The sequence below is a fragment of the Stomoxys calcitrans genome, chromosome 4 (genome assembly GCF_963082655.1).
Source record: "Stomoxys calcitrans chromosome 4, idStoCalc2.1, whole genome shotgun sequence".
In the NCBI taxonomy this organism is placed as follows: domain Eukaryota; kingdom Metazoa; phylum Arthropoda; class Insecta; order Diptera; family Muscidae; genus Stomoxys; species Stomoxys calcitrans.
In genome coordinates, this window is record NC_081555.1 from 162551996 (window position 1) to 162571286 (window position 19291).

The 19291-nt window shown below is 37.7% G+C and overlaps 2 protein-coding genes and 1 long non-coding RNA gene across 3 annotated transcripts; 1 reads left to right on the forward strand and 2 right to left on the reverse strand.

Moving 5' to 3' along the window:
* The first annotated feature begins 2573 nt into the window (after positions 1-2573).
* LOC106091279 (chromatin assembly factor 1 subunit A) lies at positions 2574-13806 on the forward strand. Its single transcript, XM_013257759.2, has 4 exons — positions 2574-5048; positions 10589-11711; positions 11779-11954; positions 12019-13806. Exons 1-4 carry the CDS (start codon positions 4275-4277, stop codon positions 13381-13383), a joined length of 3438 nt encoding a protein of 1145 aa, XP_013113213.2. The 5' UTR covers positions 2574-4274; the 3' UTR covers positions 13384-13806.
* Positions 5476-6682, reverse strand: LOC106091281 (uncharacterized). The gene is made up of 2 exons (XR_001221985.2): positions 6488-6682; positions 5476-5755 (listed from the first exon to the last, which is right to left on the reverse strand). It is a non-coding gene; the product is annotated as an uncharacterized LOC106091281 (long non-coding RNA).
* A 3366-nt stretch (positions 13807-17172) lies between the features above and the next one.
* On the reverse strand, positions 17173-18186 carry LOC106091268 (uncharacterized). Its single transcript, XM_013257740.2, has one exon. It carries the CDS (start codon positions 18094-18096, stop codon positions 17509-17511), a length of 588 nt encoding a protein of 195 aa, XP_013113194.2. The 5' UTR covers positions 18097-18186; the 3' UTR covers positions 17173-17508.
* Positions 18187-19291: the final 1105 nt, after the last annotated feature.

A 19291-nucleotide genomic window follows, 5' to 3' on the forward strand; every position in this document is an offset into this window, starting at 1 on the left:
ATATTGTAGACAATTTGGTGACAATGTCACATACATAGTAGACAAAGTGGCGACGTGGGGGCACCTAACCTCAGACTTCTTAAGTGGTAAGAACCATGACACACACAAACAACGAAAAATGGCGCGAACTAGTATACCCAAAATCAGAGTTGCATCAATCACTGATTTTGACAAATAGTGTACTCAATATTTTGTTGTTGGGCAACTGCCACTACCTGTAAATGAATATATCGTATATATAATATATATATATTAAGTTATTATTGGGTTGCCCAGAAAGTAATTGAGGATTTTTCATATAGTCGGCGTTGACAAATTTTTTCACAGCTTGTGACTCTGTAATTGCATTCTTTCTTCTGTCAGTTATCAGCTGTTACTTTTAGCTTGCTTTAGAAAAAAAGTGTAAAAAAAGTATATTTGATTAAAGTTCATTCTAAGTTTTATTAAAAATGCATCTACTTTCTTTTAAAAAAATCCGCAATTACTTTTTGGGCAACCCAATATTTTGAATTATATATAGTAGAGGTGTAAGACAAGGCTGAAATAATGTAAAAAAATTTGAAGCGTTTCGGTAGGCCCTTAAATTTGCAAAGGAGTATTTCTTTCCGTTTTTCAAACATTTTTTGTTCAACAGTCATCGAAAAATCTTACAATAATATACATTTGTATCTTTACATTTCTTATGACACTACCTCTTAATTGTACCATGCACCCATTCAAAGGGTACTGTATAAGTCTCGGACTAAACCGATTATAGCCTCTTTAGCTTCTTCATTGGCATCCATTAGAACCGGACCAGGGGATTCAAATTGATCTTAAAATTGTTATTTAATTTGTTTTTATAAGAAAACTCATATTCTAGAATGATGTTCTCACTTGTTAATAGATTTAAAAAAACTATAAAATCTTCGCCTTAGTCGAACATCAAAAGACGACCCAAAGATGTATAGAACATAGTGCGACAACGCATTTCGGTTAAGAAGGAGTTTGTGCGAAAAAATGGAAAGTCTTCTCTGCAAAAATATTTCGTAACGAATTAGTGTAGAGGTAGATTCAACATTTGTCGAGTAGTTGCTAAGCCTCATTTGCAAACAATTTTGTGTTAGAAGCAGCTCTTAAGGTGATTAGGTAGTAGCGAGGGTATTGAAATCGAACATTACGATTCCTCCTAACTCGAATCTATCCTAGCTTTAGTAGCGGAATCACAATATTCCCTCGCTATTAATGCCGACAATTGCTGTGTCGATGGAGAATAGCGTCCTCGAATGCCACGAGAAAAAACTAGGCATCAGAAATTGGAGCAGGAGCGCAGAAGGTCGAAGCGCTTAGCAGCAGGTTATACGTACCGGATTGACCCGATGGAATCCTTCATCGACAAGGGCTGCCGCCTCGGTGTACAAGAACAACAGGCGATTGGAAATCATTTATGAGTTCGCCAGATGGAACAAATGTTCTGTGATAACCAGTCGAGTAAGTAAGTTTTCCCTCACAAAGAATACAATATGGTATTTTGTTAACGTGATTTAAACCAAATGTTTTTAAAGAAAGAGAGAAAGTAAAACCAGAGAATATTTGTATTTTTCTTTAGGCAGTTTGATATATTAATCTTTCAATAAATATATATGTACATACATACTTTGTATAATTTGATGGTCTGTAATAACTTTAGACCCCCATGATACACTGCTTGATCTAGAGGCTCCCTTTAAAAATGAAGATGGTTAGGAGTACCACCATCTTGTGGTGATTGGTATGGTCTCCACTGCCCTGAGATATCAGGGTGGATCTACATGATCCAGAGCGAAAGGTTCTGCGCTACAAGAGAGAATTTTAGATCAGGCGACATGTCAAGCGGGTCTAGATAGCATTCACGGAGACATGGTAGCAGGGACGGCGAACAGCTATCGAGTGTATGCAATATTTAAAGATCGACTGCCAACCAAAGTAGTTTTGGCTCAATTGGTTTCTGGCAGATTCAGCCGCCTCAACTCCTACAGAGCTAGGATTGATGCCAACTTATTGGATGTGTGACTGTTTGACTACCTAGCCAAATCTTCTCGATTTAGAACCAAATCCATCCGAACGCATCCCAACCCAGCAGACGAAAGGATGAATTACTTACTCACAGTTGCAACAACAACATGATGATGATACTGCTTACATAATACAACAATATATGAATAAGTTTGCCCCCTGTTCCTTCTATAAAAAGTAAAGTGCATGTGCGGCTTAATTTAATCGATATATATTTTATTTATTATTATAAATATGGGTGGTGTTTTATTTACCCATTAAGCAGATATTCTCGCCTAGTTTGTATCATGGCGAAACAACTAAAGGTGGTCTCATTTGTACAACAACCACAAATCATATGGTGCAATCCGCCATTTTCCCACCAAGCTGATCGTAGTTTTGCCAACACACAAAGAAATTTGTGTGCGTGTGTGTTTACGCGTGCGTACATGAGCAGGGAATATGCGAGAAAAAAGAACAACAAAGAGAATGCGAACAAAAATAGACCATCTTAATACCTTCAAACCTGGCCGTCTGTTAACAGCTGTTGGCGTGAGACCACCCAAGATATATTCGTTTACAGGTAGTGGCAGTTGCCCAACAACAAAATATTCTTAACTCTGATTTTGCATATGCTAATATCTTCCAAACATTTGGAAGTGACTTTCTTACTCCCTCCCAGAATAGTCACTTTTTAGGTCCTTTTGTATGGTAGTTTGTAGAGATTTCAAGATTTACAACAACAAAATACATTACTGTCGAAATTCTATCATTCATGGAAGAGAAATAAAAAAACCTCACTCGAAAAGGTAAAAAATATATTAGGCAAATAAAAATTTATTTTTGTTAATGACGTTGATAATCGAATTTTAAACTAGTTTTAGTCCCTATTTAGTCACTCATGAGTATATATCGCCAAGTGACACGTTTTCTCCCGTACCGAGACACTAATTAGAGTAAAAAATTATATCGCCTGAGATTGTTTTCAACTTCCTTGATTGCAGATTTAGTGACTCGCACGATAGAAAATGTTTGCAGGGTAGTTCGGGTCATTTTTCGTTGTTTGTGTGCGTCATAGTTCTTAACTATAATAAACATACACAACCAAAACTCGTTGAGAAAACTCGCGAGAAAATTTTGTATTCATCTGTTTGCGGTACTGTACCTGGTAATTGAGTCATGAGACCCCCTTTTTAAATCTGCCTTGTGCCAAAACGTACAAATTCATAATCTTTCGAGAACCCAGAACTATCTATGATAACTATTGTTGTTTTTATTGATGCGTACTCTTATGAAAATGCCTTGTTCAATCGATAGTCATCAACATCAGAACTTATATCTCCTTCCCAAAAGCTGAATTCCCTCTCGTTGCCAGGCATTTTATAAGAATTACTGGCACGGTTCCATCGAAAGGGAACTATATGATTTGTACCGGAAATTTGTTTCCCATTGCATTCGCCCGGGGAAAATTAACATAGCAATAGACTGCAAATTTGTCAGTATAGAATAGGCACTGACATTTTCTATCGGCACATTTGACATCCTCAATGTTCATGGGTACCTTTCCACTTTCTATTTTGGCAAGTGATCTAACCTTCTTGATTCAACCATTGATGGTTTTGTATTACGTGTTGAAACATGGCGAAGCAGTTAGAGGTGGTCTCATTTGCACAACAACTACAAATCATATCGTGCAATCCGCCATATTGCCATTAAGTGTTCATGTGTGTACATGAGCAGAGCGAGAAAAAAAAAGATAACAAAAATGAGAATGCAAACAAAAATCTGTCATCTCAATACCGGCAAACCTGGCCGGCTGCTAAATGCTGTTCGCGTGAGACATGAGCAGAGCGAGAAAAAAGATAACAATGCAAGCAAAAATCTGTCATCTTAATACCGTCAAACTTGGCCGGATGCTAAATGCTGTTCGCGTTGGTGTTGAAATAAATGAAATGAAAGATAAATCTCGACGTTATAAGGATCCATGAAAATTTGTCCGTTGTGCGCCACAATATATGAACTAAACTCAATATTGCAGTTGTCAAACGAGACAAGTTATTTGTTCTGGCAATGCCTTGCATTTGTGTTGTTCGCGCGTTTTTCATCTTTCTGTCACTTTTCACAAAACAACATATTTTTTTTTGCTGAAGAGCGCCTTTAATTAGAATAGGGAACGGGATAATCTAAATTAAAAGTTCTGAGATATAATTGGAGTGCTTCTGCTAAAAAAAAACTTGTGAATATCGTCTATTAAGTTGCGAATGATGCGCAATTCCACAGGTGGAACAACATCTTCGGCCAAAAAGAGTCAAAGTTTAGCACCAAGCAATGATGAGAAAAATAGTGCGAAAAAATTAGTTCAAGCGCGGTTGCCTTTCAAAATTATTGCCCCTGGGTCATCGCCTTCGGTTGATACATCCGATACACTTACGGCAAAAGAGGGCGATGCAAGAAAAGAAGGTAAAACTTCTAAACAAACCGGACCAAAAGATACTAAGGAAACACGTAAGAGAAAGCTTTCTTATGAATCGGAAAATGATGTTCAGGACGATCCAGAGCCAGAAAACGTAAGCAAAGAAAATGTGGAAGTAGTTGCGGCAGCAGTCAAAAAGAAGAAAATAACAGTCACAAGCAGCAGTGAAGTAGAAGTTGTGTCTCTTTTGGATGACGATGAGGATGATGTGGTCAAGGCGAATACTTCAAAGACAGAAAAAGAAAAATTGAAAACTAAAGAGACAACATTAAAAACGCCCAAGGTTGCTACCAAGGGGAAAAATAAAGGTGCTGGAACACCTCAAACGAATTCATCTAGTTCAAAAAAAGACACAAATAAACTACAAATCAAATTACCTCTTAGTGGTGGTAAAAGAAACAAGAGGAGAAAATCGAAAGCCAATACATCGTCCCATAATATATCTGAACAAAACAATTCAATCACAGATTCCAGCGATGATATAGAGGAAGTTTCCAGTGAACTTAATCCTCAAAAACGCACCAAACTCGAGTTTGAGGAGGAAGAAAAGGCTACCAAGAAGGTAAGTCATATTTCTTTGGTTTGATTAACATAATACACTTATTTAATATTACTTACGCTTTACAAATATGCGGTACAGTAACTACCATTTTTTTAGAATGGGGTTAGTTAGCACAGGAAATGTTACATCTTAAAATTTGGGTAGAAGGGGAAAAGAAAAGATTTGACCGAATTTCCTTCTCCACAGTTTCTCTAACAATGGTTTTCGCGGTACTACAACTGGCATCTGTCGGTGCCCTGCCTCTTGAGTACCTCCTTCTTAAGTAAATAAGTGTTTGGAATAGACAAACCCATGCTTGTAAGATTAAAAAGGTCCAAAGACTGGTCTTCCCCGGAATCGGGTTCCCTGGTGTTCACAATGCATGATGGTTTGGAGGCGCTGAACTGTGCCACTAAGAAAACTCGGTACGGTCAGAAGAGTGTTAAGATTATTTGGTGCAGATCAATTTATTTTTGCCCACAAACATTCGATTCAGGAACAACGGCAAAAATTCTCACATCAATTAGTGCTGTCCGACTCAAGCTTAATCTCAATGATAAGGGACCTCCTTTTTAAAGCCGAGTCCAAACGGCATGCCGCAGCACGACACTTCTTGGGGAAAAAGTTTTACTATGGCAAACCATTTTTTCAAATGCCACAGTACCTTACAAATGTAGCCAGCAGGGACGTAGACAGGGGTGGAGGTGCTCGGGCTCGAGTGATTTTGTCTAAAGAAAAAATTTAAATTAATTTAAATCAAAATTAAATTTATTCTAAACAAAAATTTCATTGAAATTTTTTATAATGACAAAATTTCATATTTATGATATTTTACAAAGACAACATTTTGCTGAGGCCAGGGCCGCCTTAAATTTGTTTTCTTAAGGACGAACTTGTAATGAAATTCTTAGCAAAAAAAATTTAATGATATTTTTCTAGAGATAAAGTTTCAGCGTAATTTTCCCTTATGACAAAACTTCAGCACGGGCTGGACCCCTTCTCAAAATTATTTCTTTAGGTCAAAATTTCTTTAAAACTTTTTCTACAGACTAAATTAAAAAAAAAATAATAAAAGTTTTTCTAAAGACTACATTTTAATAATTTTTTTAAGGACTAACTTTCAGTTTTCGCTGAAAGTTAAAGGCAACCTAACCTCGAGATTTTTTTTAAAGTCTTTATGCTTATCTGTCCCAAACAAAATTTTCCTAAAATTTTTTCTATAGACAAATTTCAATAAATATTTTAAAGGACAAAATTTTAGCCCATTACGCCTGACCCTCGATTCTATTGTCCGATTTTGATGAAAGTTTATTTCTATATATAAAAGAGACGCTTGATTGACTGATGAACGGCCAGCCAAAATGGCTGAAAAAGTACGAAATGGTGACTTCTTACCAGCGCGAACGGATGTGACTAGAATTATGATTTTGCGCTCAAATTAAAAAGCGATGGAGTTTTACCTTGAAAATGGGTGTATTATTGGGGGCAGCTTAGCGATCGGGAATATGCAATAATTATATTAGCGTAGCAATTTTTTTAAATAATTTGAATTACATTTTATTTTTTATTTCTAAGCTCCTACGATAAGAAAAAAATCATTTTCTTAATATTTTATGACTATTTAGCGAAGAAAGCTGGATATAATGATTTTGTCATAGAATAGAACCAGCTGTCAAAAAAGTAGAATTATTGTCATAAATTTGTTTTTAGAAGCCATCAAATGTAACAAGGCATTAAGAAAAGATTCCAAAGATCTCACTCTCAAGAATTTAGAGAAATTTTTTTATTTAATTTTTGGTATGTAAAAAATTGCCAACTTTTGACAAGCCCATTTTCCCCCAAAACATGACGGGAAAATTTTTTGTAACTGGTTTCAGTCGTCTTAATTACGATACCCCTTTCCTAACTCAAGCTAGAATTTTTCTAAGTCAGCTCTATTCTTGGGTATTTGTCGTCGTTAATGCGAATCTGGAGCAGTCGCAAGATCCGTTGCCGTTGTCTAGCGTTCGAAGCCATTAATACAACTTCCAAAATTGCACTGTGTTGGCAATCTAACTCTGACTTTGGTCAGCTTTGACTTTATGACCAAATGTAACCGCCGATGTGTCAGTTTCTGCATACAATAGCTGCCACAATTAAAAAAATGAGGTGTCTTTACCAATTCCACAGGAAACAGAATTTTGGCAATTTTCGATTTTGAAAAAATGTGGGGTGCCCCCTAAATATAATCCTGGCTACGTCCCTGGTCGCCAGCATTAGGATTCGAAACCAGGGTAGTGATGTTATAGACGAACATGCTTACTTATGCGCCACTGTTGCCATCACTCGATGCAGAGACCGATTCTAAATAGGGTCTTAGAATACGCTTAACCGAAAGGAAAGTTTGGGAGGATACTGCTGTGTTTGAGAATGGAGAGACCTCTGTCTTCTGTGATGGCACCGGCCATAGGACTGACTGCCTGAACCTGATGGCCAATATTTATTTAAAGGCAAAAATAAATCACCTTTTTATATCGAGTGTCATAGGCATTCAGTTATTAAGGAAAAGCCAATGCCACCTCACAACGATAGTTGTCGGAAAGAGTTGCTGCAAAGCAATTCGCTCATACAGACAAACCCAAGACTTATGTGCCTTCAACGCGAAAGTACATAAGGATTGGGTGCTAGCCCCCATGTATAAATCCTAAATTATAATTCTCAAAAAATTTTTTATTTTATTCCCCAGAGTATTTGTATGGAATTTTTTTTAATATATTCAAATATTTTAATTCAAGCTCAAGGTCGTTGTTTTTGATTTAAATTTCCATATATTTTTAAATATTTCGCCCATCCTTTGGTAGGGATTTTTCAGAAAATCTTACATAAAATAAAATATATAAACAAGCACGTATAAGCATAAAGTTGTTGTAGCCACATTTTCATGTATAAGCATAATATTTAACCCCACCAATACTAACTTTAACTCAATCCCATTTCAGCCGTTTGTACGTACTGTACGGCAAGGGCTGCCGACTTAGTGTACAACGCACTGCTCACTCTCTTTTTTTATCTGAGCTTTATACTGGCACGTGCAGGAAAGTCCTGTTTGGGGGTACTGTTACGGCATTTCAGATATTTCGTCCCAATGTGGATATCATATTGGTGCTCTACTCCCAAATATTGGGTTGCCCAAAAAGTAATTGCGGATTTTTTAAAAGAAAGTAAATGCATTTTTAATAAAACTTAGAATGAACATTAATCAAAAATACTTTTTTTAAACTTTTTTTCTAAAGCAAGCTAAATGTAACAGCTGATAACTGACAGAAGAAAGAATGCAATTACAGAGTCACAAGCTGTGAAAAAAATTGTCAACGCCGACTATATGAAAAATCCGCAATTACTTTTTGGGCAACCTCCATATTGTCATTATCGTTTTGTATTTCCATTCAGCGGTCTTTGGGGGTGGCACGGTCCCCTGAGTATCCCCACCCTAAATAAGAATACAAAATTGCTGTTTTTGTTTTTAAATTGCCCCACCCATCTCCGAGATCTGGAGTTTTTGAAAGTAAGGTATAGTTTGGTTGTTAGATCTACTTCATTCTCTTGGTTTTGGTGATGGATTGGAGTAGCCAAACCCTTTGCCCCGAAAGTGGATATCAGATTCATACTCTACTCCCAAAAACCACAATTGAGCTATACTCGGTATATATGTGTGGTTCAGGGGGGTTTATGAAATAACTCGTCCCTGAAACACTTGGCCATGAAACAGATACAGATATGAGCCCCTTTTTGCCATATCCCATAAATATGTCCAGTTTAAGGGATATGCAGGTTGGGGCGGCCACCCACGTACTTAGCCCTGAAAAAATACCAGCTATGTGCTTTACTCTCTAATTTCTTTTATTTGAGCCCCAATTGCCATTCGTTTAGAGGATGTTTATGGAGGTGACACGACCCCCAAACAAATACCTATTGTTTATCACAATAGGCAATCATGACCGCTTTGAAGTGGGTTCAGGAGCGGATCCTGAAGTAATATCAGCATCGGGCTAGGTCACGATTTTGTTTGAGCCCCATAATGTTAAACATTTTGAAGTTGGATATCAAGATATTCAGGGCTATGGGTCTCGTTCAGATTCACACTAATTAATTTTTTTGTATTGGTTATTTACATTCAAAATCATATTTCAAAGCGACCACTTGGAATACCACATTTTTAAAGATGCGTAGGTCCTCCTATGTCTATCTCATTTTGAGGGTAAAAAGAGTTTCGCTCCCCCTGACGCTAAGATACAAGAGACAATTTATTTCGGTCCTCTATTGTCGCGATATACATGTCCTGCTGAATGTCAGGACGGCTGGACTTGACCCAGATTCTTGAATCTGTATATTAACATTAGATTCGAACCTACTGACATAGACTTTTCTTTTGATTCACACATTAGCCCGCTCGATCTACATGGCCATGTAGCTCAAACTACATGTCCCATCTCCAGATTCGTAGTCAATTCCCAAAGACCTTTCATTTGATACTCATTTTTTGACGTTGGACATTCATGCCCGTTTAAGGGGTTTTGGGGTTGGGGAAGCCCCGTAGACACCTTGGACCAAATTCTTATAACATATGTGTACTCAACTTCCAAACACCTTTCATTTGATACCCATATTATCCCAATGGGTAAATATGTCCCCTTGAAGGGTTTTTAGGGGGTGGGCGCCGCCTCAGACACCAAGGAATACGTTTTTTACTGTACTTTTAAATAGCTTTCATTTGATATCCATATTGTCCCAATCGCTAAATATGTCCTGCTCGGGGGTTTTGGGGGTGTGAAGGCCCTTGGGCACCAAAAATACATTTTTATGTCGGATTTGAACTCTTCTTTTAAACATTTTTCATTTGAAATCGAAATTGTCCCAATTGGTAAATATGCCCTGAGGAGGGTTTTGGGGATTGGGGAGGCCCATCAAACACCAAGGAATAAATTTGTATGTCAGATTTGCGCTCTAATTATAAATACCCTTCATTTGATACCCATATTGCCCAAAGTGGCGAAAGACTCCTGTTGGGGGGTGGGGGACAAATTTCACTTTGGGTGAAATTTGTATACCAAGTTCGTACTCTACTCTTAAATACCTTTCATTTGATAACCATATTGTCCCTACCGGTAAAGATATCCTTCCGGATGGGTTTTGGGATGGGGCGTCCCCCCCAAGGTTATTTAACCCAAAAGTTTTATACCAATTTCGTGTTTTGGGGTACCATAAGGTGGGATACAAAATTTCGCTTAAATCGGTGCACCTATCTCCGTTTTTGAAATTGGGGTATGGGGGAGGGTCCGCCCCCCTTCGGAAATAAAAAAATGTAGCACCCTATTTTCATCGGGGGCCGAAACTCTACCATCTGTGAATATTTCATGGAAATAGGTTGAGGCATTTTTTAGTCTATACAGACAAACAAAGCGCAACAATTTCATTTTTATATAATAAAATAATTATACTTATAAGTAAATTATAAGTATAATGGTTAAAGCCATGACTGCAGAGATCCTAGACAAAATTTAACACTTTATTTTGCATTGCAGAATGGTGACACAGTCAGTATCGATACAGAGGAAATATCTGTGGTAGCAGCAAACCAGGAAAAAGACACAGAATCTCAAGGTGAACCATCAGTTGCAAAAGAAAAGTCCGAAACAAAAAATACTGCAAAAGTTGATTTCGAAAAATCCGATGGGGACAAGGAGCAACATAAAACAGTGGATAACAATAGCACCGCCGAACATGATGCCAAGGATGAAAATGCTAAACATATAGAGGAACCCAATGAGAGTATTGTCATAGCTAGTGATGAGGAGGACATAAACGGTGACGATGCCGATGATGAAAATGAAAACCATGTTTCTTCGAAAAATGCCAACGTCTCCTCGGATATTAGTGAAGATTCCAAAAGTAAGGGCAACAGCACATTGGATTCTGTAAAAAGATCTGATAACTTAAGTGCAAAGGATAAAAACTTAACGCCGAAACAAAAAAAGTTACTAGAACAAAGGCAAAAAGCTCGAGAGGAGAAAGAGCGAAAACTTCAAGAGGAGAGGCGTAAGAAACAACAGGAAAAGGAGGAAAAAGAATTGGCGAAAAAGCGTGAGCGAGAGGAAAAAGAAGAACAAAAACGCAAAGAACGCGAAGAAAAGGAGGAGCAGAGGCGTCAGGAAAAAGAAGAGAAGGAACGTAAGCGCCTGGCCGAAGTTGAAGCCAAAAATGAAGAGAAACGCAAACGCAACGAAGCTAAAGAAGAGGAGACACGCAAGAAAGACGAAGAGCGTAAGCGCAAAGAACAAGAAAAGGAGGAAGCCGAACTCAAGAAGAAAAAGGCAGCTGAAGCATTTACGAAATTCTTTGTTGCCAAAACTCCTTCCCATGCTCAGCAGAATATAGAAGAAGATGAAATGTCTGGCGATGGCACAAAGGCTTTGGCATTTCGACCTTTTCAAATCAAGGGTGATATGAAATTGGCTCCCATTAACCGTAAATTTCTAACAGAAGATGCAAAATGTAGACTTGACGTACTACTGGAACTAGAAGCTGCCAAGTCAACTAAAGTTGAAAAATCCCAATTGTATTTGTCTGAGTTACGTTCTGGCCAAATATTACCGGGAAAATGGAGACGTCCCTCGACAGAATCCAAGGACGACGTCATACTTATAGGTATTTTAATTATTTGTAGTCTCCTTACATTGCAAAACTAATCCAAACCTTCAATGTCTACACATAGAAGACGAATTGGAACGTGTCGGTGAGGCAATCGTTGAGGACACACCTGCCTACATAAGGGAAGAAATGCGAGTGAAATTTTATAAATTCCACGATAATCGGCGACCGCCCTATTACGGTACATGGCGAAAGAAATCAACGGTTGTTACACCAAGGAGGCCTTTTGCACAAGACAAAGTAAGTGCAACCCATATATTTGCCAATTTTCTTATCGTTTTAATATTCCTATACCTGTTTTTAGAAAACATTTGACTACGAAGTGGATTCGGACGATGATTGGGAGGAGGAGGAACCCGGAGAATCTTTGGAAGACGGAAGCGACGATGACAAAGAAAAAGAGTCCGAAGACGAAGACTATGAAGTGGATAACGAATGGTTTGTGCCACATGGTCATTTAAGTGACGAAGAAATGCAAAACGAGGATGAACTCGGAGATGGTGATGCCAATACCAGAGAAGCTCAAAAAGCCAAACTACAATTACTCCAAAAAGAGTTTGCTCAAGAAATGAAAAAGAAAACGGAAAAAATTAAGCCTCGTCTAATTGGATGCTTGTGGGTTGATGCCAGCGGTAGCCAACCAAATTCATGTCCAAAAATGATTTGGGATATATTGAATACGCGCTCAATGTTATGCACTGTACCGCCTATTTTGGAGGAGCCCGAAGTTGAAGAGCCCTCTTCACCATCAGCATCGAATTCAGGAGCAAATGCCGAAAAGTCAAACACTGATAAAGTAAAACCCATTACAATAACAGATGCCATGCTGAAAGATTTAGCCAGGCTACTTCATGGCAATAATAATTCCAAGAATTTCCTAATCAAAGAATATATAGCCTTTATAGAGAAAACGGAAGAGTCCATAAAGAACGGTGCATCTACCAATCCCTCAAAAACGTTTGTGCGTGAAAAAATAGATCAGATGGCAGAATGGCAGATAGTGAATTCAGATGCAGTTTCAGTGGACCAAGCAACAAACAACGACGAACCCAAAGAAAGTGCGAAGAAAAAGAAAAAGAGCAAAAAACGCTTATGCTGGGTGGTCAATCAGGAAACTCTTGATAAATTAGACATGTCATCACTGTGCTTACAGAACAGCTGGGAGTATATACTAACACCGAAGTTAAAATTGGACAAAGAGTCTGCAAAATGCGACGAGCCAACTCCAAGCGTGACGACAGAGCCAACAGCAACAGATAGCAATAGTAAGACTACTGACGATAATTCTTTAGATAAGGCAAATAGGGATACAAAATCACAAATAACAAAATTCACAAAGGTACTAACAGCGGAAGAGAAGGCCAATCAATTGGAGAAATTATCTTCAAGTAATCAAGTAACCACCCCCAAAAGCTCATCTAAAAACAGTAAGAAATCGACTGATAGTCAAACAAAATCACCTGCAACGAATAAAGAAAAGAAACGTGTACCCCTCTTAATGTCCGTGGGTCGTGGGCAACAAATCTCCACTCCGGCCAAAAATAAACTGATCAGTCAGTTCTTACAAAAGGGCAATAATAACATTAAACGTTCTTCAAATTCAGCGTCGAAAACAAACGCTTCGTCGCCGCCAACAGTAGTAGATGATGATGTTGTTATTATAGACTGATGCAAAGCAGCTACGAAAGCCACCCACCACCCCTTTACCATAGGCAGTTATGCTTTTGTCATCTTAATAATATTTTGCCTCCACATGTCTATACATATATATATATAAACCTTTTGCTGTTGTCCCGGTTCGAAGCGTCCTTTTCCATCAAAATTGGCATTGTTAGGTGCTTAAATATGTATTCATATATGTTAGTGTTGTAAGTAACTAATAACGTTTTTCTTTTTTTAGTTTACACTTAGATTTAATTTTTAGCATACAATCAACTACCCACATACATAACACACTCACACACAAACCCATAAAAAGATCGAAAACAAAAGAAAACAAAAAGAGTTATATTTTGTAAATGTGTTGAAAGTTTTACTCTTTTTCCCCCTCCCATAATTGTTTCAAGGAAGAAATAAACAAAAAATTCTGCAATCTGTTTTTCTTATCTATGAGTCGGACAGGAGAGCATAGCAGGTAAGCTTGTCCGCAAGTGAATAAACTACATTGTTAAAGCCACCACACCATAGAATGGGATAAGACGAGGCGTCAACCCTTGCCGTTTCAGGTTCGGTACGTAAAACCGCCTTCCATGGAATTGGAGAAATCTAGTCATTCCCTTTTGTGCAACAACTTGAAATATCTGCCAACCCAAGAACCAAAGACTGAATTTAGTTGGGAGAGTGTTCTAGCGGACATGATTGAGGATCGGATATGAGCGCATGAGGATCTGGAGAACACTATGGTCTCAGCACCCTCTTTGGTAAAGTCAGGAAATAACTGCGAATCAGCAATGCTGGAATCATTATCATCTGTGCTATCGATACAATCGATGTTTTATATGTGTCTGAATATTGGTTGATATTTTTCCGATTGATACTACCGGCAAAGTTAAATTTTTTGCAAAATTTAACAAAAAAAACTATTTGACACTGAATGTATCCTATGAGATACATTGCGCCCATAGAGGGCGCAATTTTCATCCGATTGGGCTAACATTTTGTTCTCACATGAATTCCAACTAACTTGGTTTTATTCGGGCTGTGTATTAATATTGCTACTACCTAAATCGGTCCCGTGATTTTTTCATTTCATTTTCGCTTGAAATATAGGTGATGGGAAATTAACGATAGTATCGATACTATCGATATTTATTATTAGAAATGTCAAATGCTGTGAATATCGATAGTTTGCCTTGTCCCATGAACCGGAACAAGCTTGCTCACTTATGGAGCTAGACGAGGATCGCTACTTTCACCTACAGAATGTGGCTACAAGAAAAACTTCCAAGTCAGTGGAAATGCTCATAGGAACCAGAGCTGCGGAGTTGACCGGAGTCGAGTTTTTGAGGCCGGAGTCGAAGTCGAACTTTTGACCGGAGTTTAGCATGCTTTTCCCGACTCCGAACCGCTCTCGGACTGAGGCCTAATACCCGGAGTCGAGAGCTAGACACCGCAGCCCTGGTAGTAGTCATTCAAACATTTTCTATGGCGCCAATCGCTCAATCGGCACACAATGAAGTAGAAAGCATTTGCAGGCGATGTCTTTTTTTGTCTAATTAATGTTTCCTTTCGGAAGAAAAAAGCTTCTTGGCGATATATCCCCTCGAGAGGCTAATTAGGGACTAATATAAAGTCCTACTGGAATTGAATAATTAATTTAAACAACAAATAAATAAATCTCTAGCCATAGTTTCCTTTACGGGGAAGAAAATAGATATTTCGAAAATGCAAAAGACACAAAAATCATGCCATTGAGAGCAGAATTCTATTTGCGGCATGTTCTTAGATAACTTTCATCTATATTCACAAGCGCCATCAATCAGTCTAGCTGCGAACTTCAAATTCTTTATTTAAAAAGGTGGTCTCACGCGAACAGCTGTTAACAGCCGGCCAGGTTTGATGGTATTAAGATGACAGATTTTTGTTTGCATTCTCTTTGTTGTTATCTTCTTTCTCGCATATACTCTGCTCATATACGCAAACGTATGCACACACGCACACAAATTTCTTTGTGTGTGTAAGCAAAACGTCGATCAGCTTGATGGCGGATTGCACCTTACGATTTGTGGTTGTTCTAAAAATGAGACCACCTTTAATTGTTTCGCCATTGGTTGGTACCAAGATATATTCATTTACAGGTAATGACAGTTGCCCAACAACAAAATATTGAGTGCACTATCTGTCAAAATCAGTGATTGGTACAACTATAATTTTGAGTATGTTACTAGTTACTATAGTACACACGCCAACCAAAACTCGTTGACAGATAGTGTACTTCACGAGAAAAAATTGTGCTCAGATGTTTACGGTACGCTACCTGGTAATTATGCGATGGTTGGTACCAGGTGAGGTGAGGTCATGCGAACAGCTGAGTACAATTTTTTTATTTTTGTTTTGATTCTCCTGTAAATCAAAATGTCAAATCAATGCTATAGCAGACCTGTGATATTTTTAATAAATCTTGAGGGGATGGTCAATTTGATCCGATATTCCACACATAAGCAACAAAACAGTGTTATAATGATAAAAAATATAAATATAAAACACATTTGAAGAACATAAGAACACATTTGTAAAACCACTTTGACATTTTAATTTACGGCATTTGCTCCTCAAGGTAATTTCGGTGCATGAATGTAAGATTGAGTTAAGGTTGGTACTTCGTTTGTTTTTTGGGGAAAATTTTCCTTAAATCGTTCTTTCGGTGGTTTGACAGGGTTTCCACATTTGTTTTTTTTTTGGTTTCTTTGGGCAAAATGTTGCCATTTACATATAAAGGCTGGTACTACGTTTTTTTGGGAAAGTTTTTTCTAAATTGTTCTGTCGGTGGTTTGACAAGGTTACCACAGCTGATTTTTTTGGGTTTCTTTGTTCAAAATGTTTCATTCGTTTATATGGCACCTACCAATTTATCAGCTACTTACGTACATATTTACACACAAATGTGAGTCTGTGGACCATACTCAAACTCATATATGTTGTTGCGATTTCAATCAAAACTCACCCCTTCGAAATTAATAAATAATGAAACACAAACACAAAACAAACACTTAGTTACAATTAGAAGTTTGGCGATCGCGTTTATTGACTTAGGAAACCGACTTGTTGCACAGCGACAATGGTGGCAAGATATATCTATTTACGGGTGGTGGCAGTTGTATTCACTGTCTGTCAAAATCGGTGATTAGTGCAACTCTGATTGTGTGTATGTAACTAGTTCGCGCCATTTTTTGTTGTTCGTGTATGCTATGGTTCTTAACTATTATACACACATACAACCAAAACTCGTTGACAGATAATGCACTTCACGAAAAAAATCTCCCTAGATGAAAAAACAAGTTATAGCGAAACGAACACTTTTCATCAATATTTTCCGATCATTTTTTATATGGAATTTCACCGCCAAAACCGAATATAGTACCAACCTTTAGAGCAAAAATTTCATATAATTAAGTTTAAAAATATAATGATATTTTGCTAAAGTTTTTCGCAACAATTCCGAGAGCTGAACAGAATACTCTGCTTATGACGTTGTCGGATCGCCCATAGATCTTTCGGAATAGTCGCTGAAATGTTTAATTGTTCCGCGAGTGGAATTTGACAGCAAGCAAAAGTTTTTATTTCCATACAAAAACACGTTTCTTTATTTGCTCTTATTGTTTTCTCTATTTTACATATTTTTTTCAAATAAATAAAGAAACATTAACTATTGAAATCAATAAAACAAGCAAAAATGATAGTTTTTTGCCATTTTCCTCACTATAAACAGAGTACAACTTTTCCGCCTATTTTCAGGCAACGTTTTTTTTATATGGAGTTTGACAGCATTCCGCTTGAAAGGCTGAACAGAATATTCAACTTAAAGGGCGCAAAGGTAGCTAGTTCAGCATTTGCCATCACAAGAGAGAAGTTCATAAGTAGTCTGGACTTTTAACAAATTTGTCTCTTCTTATTTATATGGACCTTTTCATGATTATCTGACCGAATAACTGGTCTTTGGTATATTTATTTATTGTAGAATAAAGTAACGTACATAAGTTTTAAGTTAAAAAACACAAGTTTAAATTCTTTGCATATCCAGAATCTAAACAAGTCTCCTTTATATCAAAGCTCAATATCAGATCTATATGACCATTCAATCCAGTCTTTTAAACCAATCGTATCTCTTCAGCCATTTATGAACAAATTTACCACATACGTATAAATGAGTAGGTGTTACTCTTGAGTCACCACTCCCTTCGTCATCACTTTCATCGGAGTCGTCGTCTGTTTGACTATCTTCAGCTTTATTTAGTGTTAAATCAAAGGCAAACACAGAATGCAGCAAGAAGAGGCAACCACAGCATAAAGCAGATATACTTTGTGCTTTGGAGTATTTGAAAAAGGGATGAGGCGGTTCTTCGTTCACTCCAATATCCATCGATGACAAATACACCAAATAGAAATCCTTTTCTGCATGAAACATGCTGTTCAAGGAGACTCCAAACAAAAACAAAGCAGCCAATAAATTTATAACTCCTTCGCAAAACGGATGAATTGTATCCCTTAGGCATATTCTAATACAACCGAACATGGGTATTAAAGTAGCTCCACCGAAAACACAGCAGTATGTGTAGTGACTCTGAACAAAATCCACATTGAGGAATCCTCGCGTGTGATATCCCAAACAGATTATTCCCAGTAAAGCCTCCAGTAATTTAAATAGTAGCCACACACTATTCATTTTGCTTGTATAATTTCTACAAATGGATGAATGAGGAATGCCAAAAGTCAAAAAGTTGACAGAAAGTTTAAGGATTTGTTTTTATTGTCATAATGATAAAAGTAGCATGCTGAGGTTAAAGATATTGTTTTTCATTTATTTGCCCAATTTCGTGATTTCAAGCCGCACGGCCCATATATAAAATTACAATAGAACTACACAATTATGTTACGAATTCTCAGACCCAGATCCCTGTGGACGCACCCCATCTTAGTCACAGAGTTTCTGGGTCTTGACACTCAACAGACTCAAGCAAACGAAAGATAGAACACAATAAACTGCTACAACAACAACAACGACTACTCTCCAGGCCATGGTCTCATTTTTACAACAACCACAAATCAAATCTGACATCTTAAAACCGTCAAACCTGGCCGGCTTGTTACAGCTGTTCGCATGAGACCATATTTTTAAATCCGATTTGAATTTCTTTGTTGAATTTATTAAAAGTTGTTTTTAACAGTTTAGGTTTGGGTTGGATGGGTAGCCCACCATGTATGTGTGGCTCTATCTGTATGTGTGTGTCGTAGTATAGTTCCAGTACAGTCCCTGTTAGAGGCATCATCCTCTGTACTATTCGCTTCCTACTCCTCTCTCGAAAGCGAATCCCGAAATTCCAAGTAGTCTGAAACCGCCCTCAGTTTTCCCATCGCATCCATAGTGTCCAGAATAGAACCTTGGCCGTATTCTGACTCCTCCAGCATGCCAAGTTCTCTCAGTCAAAGCGCAACTTTGAGGGTACAATTCGGAATATAGACCTTGATATGTTGCATAGCGATTATTCTGACGCCATCCCTGTTAAGATCCAACAGAAATTCGTTTACCACTATGTTGAAGAGAGTTGGCGAGAATATCCCTCCCTGAAGCGTTCCCATTATCAGCCGCCTTCTGACCACACTATCTCCGAAGTCCCTGTCGATAGTGCTGTCACGTAGCATACATTCCGCCACAAGAAGAAACTCTAGTGGATTCTCGTACGACTCAGAGTTTCCAAGTTTCCCATACTAACTCTAGAGATGGATAATTACTTTGTGTGCTAGGTTAACCCTTGATTTCCTTGTTCGATTTTGATTAAATTTCATATATTCATTATTAGGGGCATTTTTATTAAGGTAGTAATTTATTTTCTAAATTTTGGTAAACAATTTTTTTTTAA

Coding starts and splice junctions, on each gene's coding strand:
- LOC106091279 (XM_013257759.2), top strand. CDS start 4,275: ATGATGCGCAATTCCACAGGTGGAACAACATCTTCGGCCAAAAAGAGT. Junction 5,049..10,588: donor AAGAAAAGGCTACCAAGAAG/GTAAGTCATATT, acceptor TTTGCATTGCAG/AATGGTGACACAGTCAGTAT. Junction 11,712..11,778: donor GGACGACGTCATACTTATAG/GTATTTTAATTA, acceptor GTCTACACATAG/AAGACGAATTGGAACGTGTC.
- LOC106091268 (XM_013257740.2), bottom strand. CDS start 18,096: ATGAATAGTGTGTGGCTACTATTTAAATTACTGGAGGCTTTACTGGGA.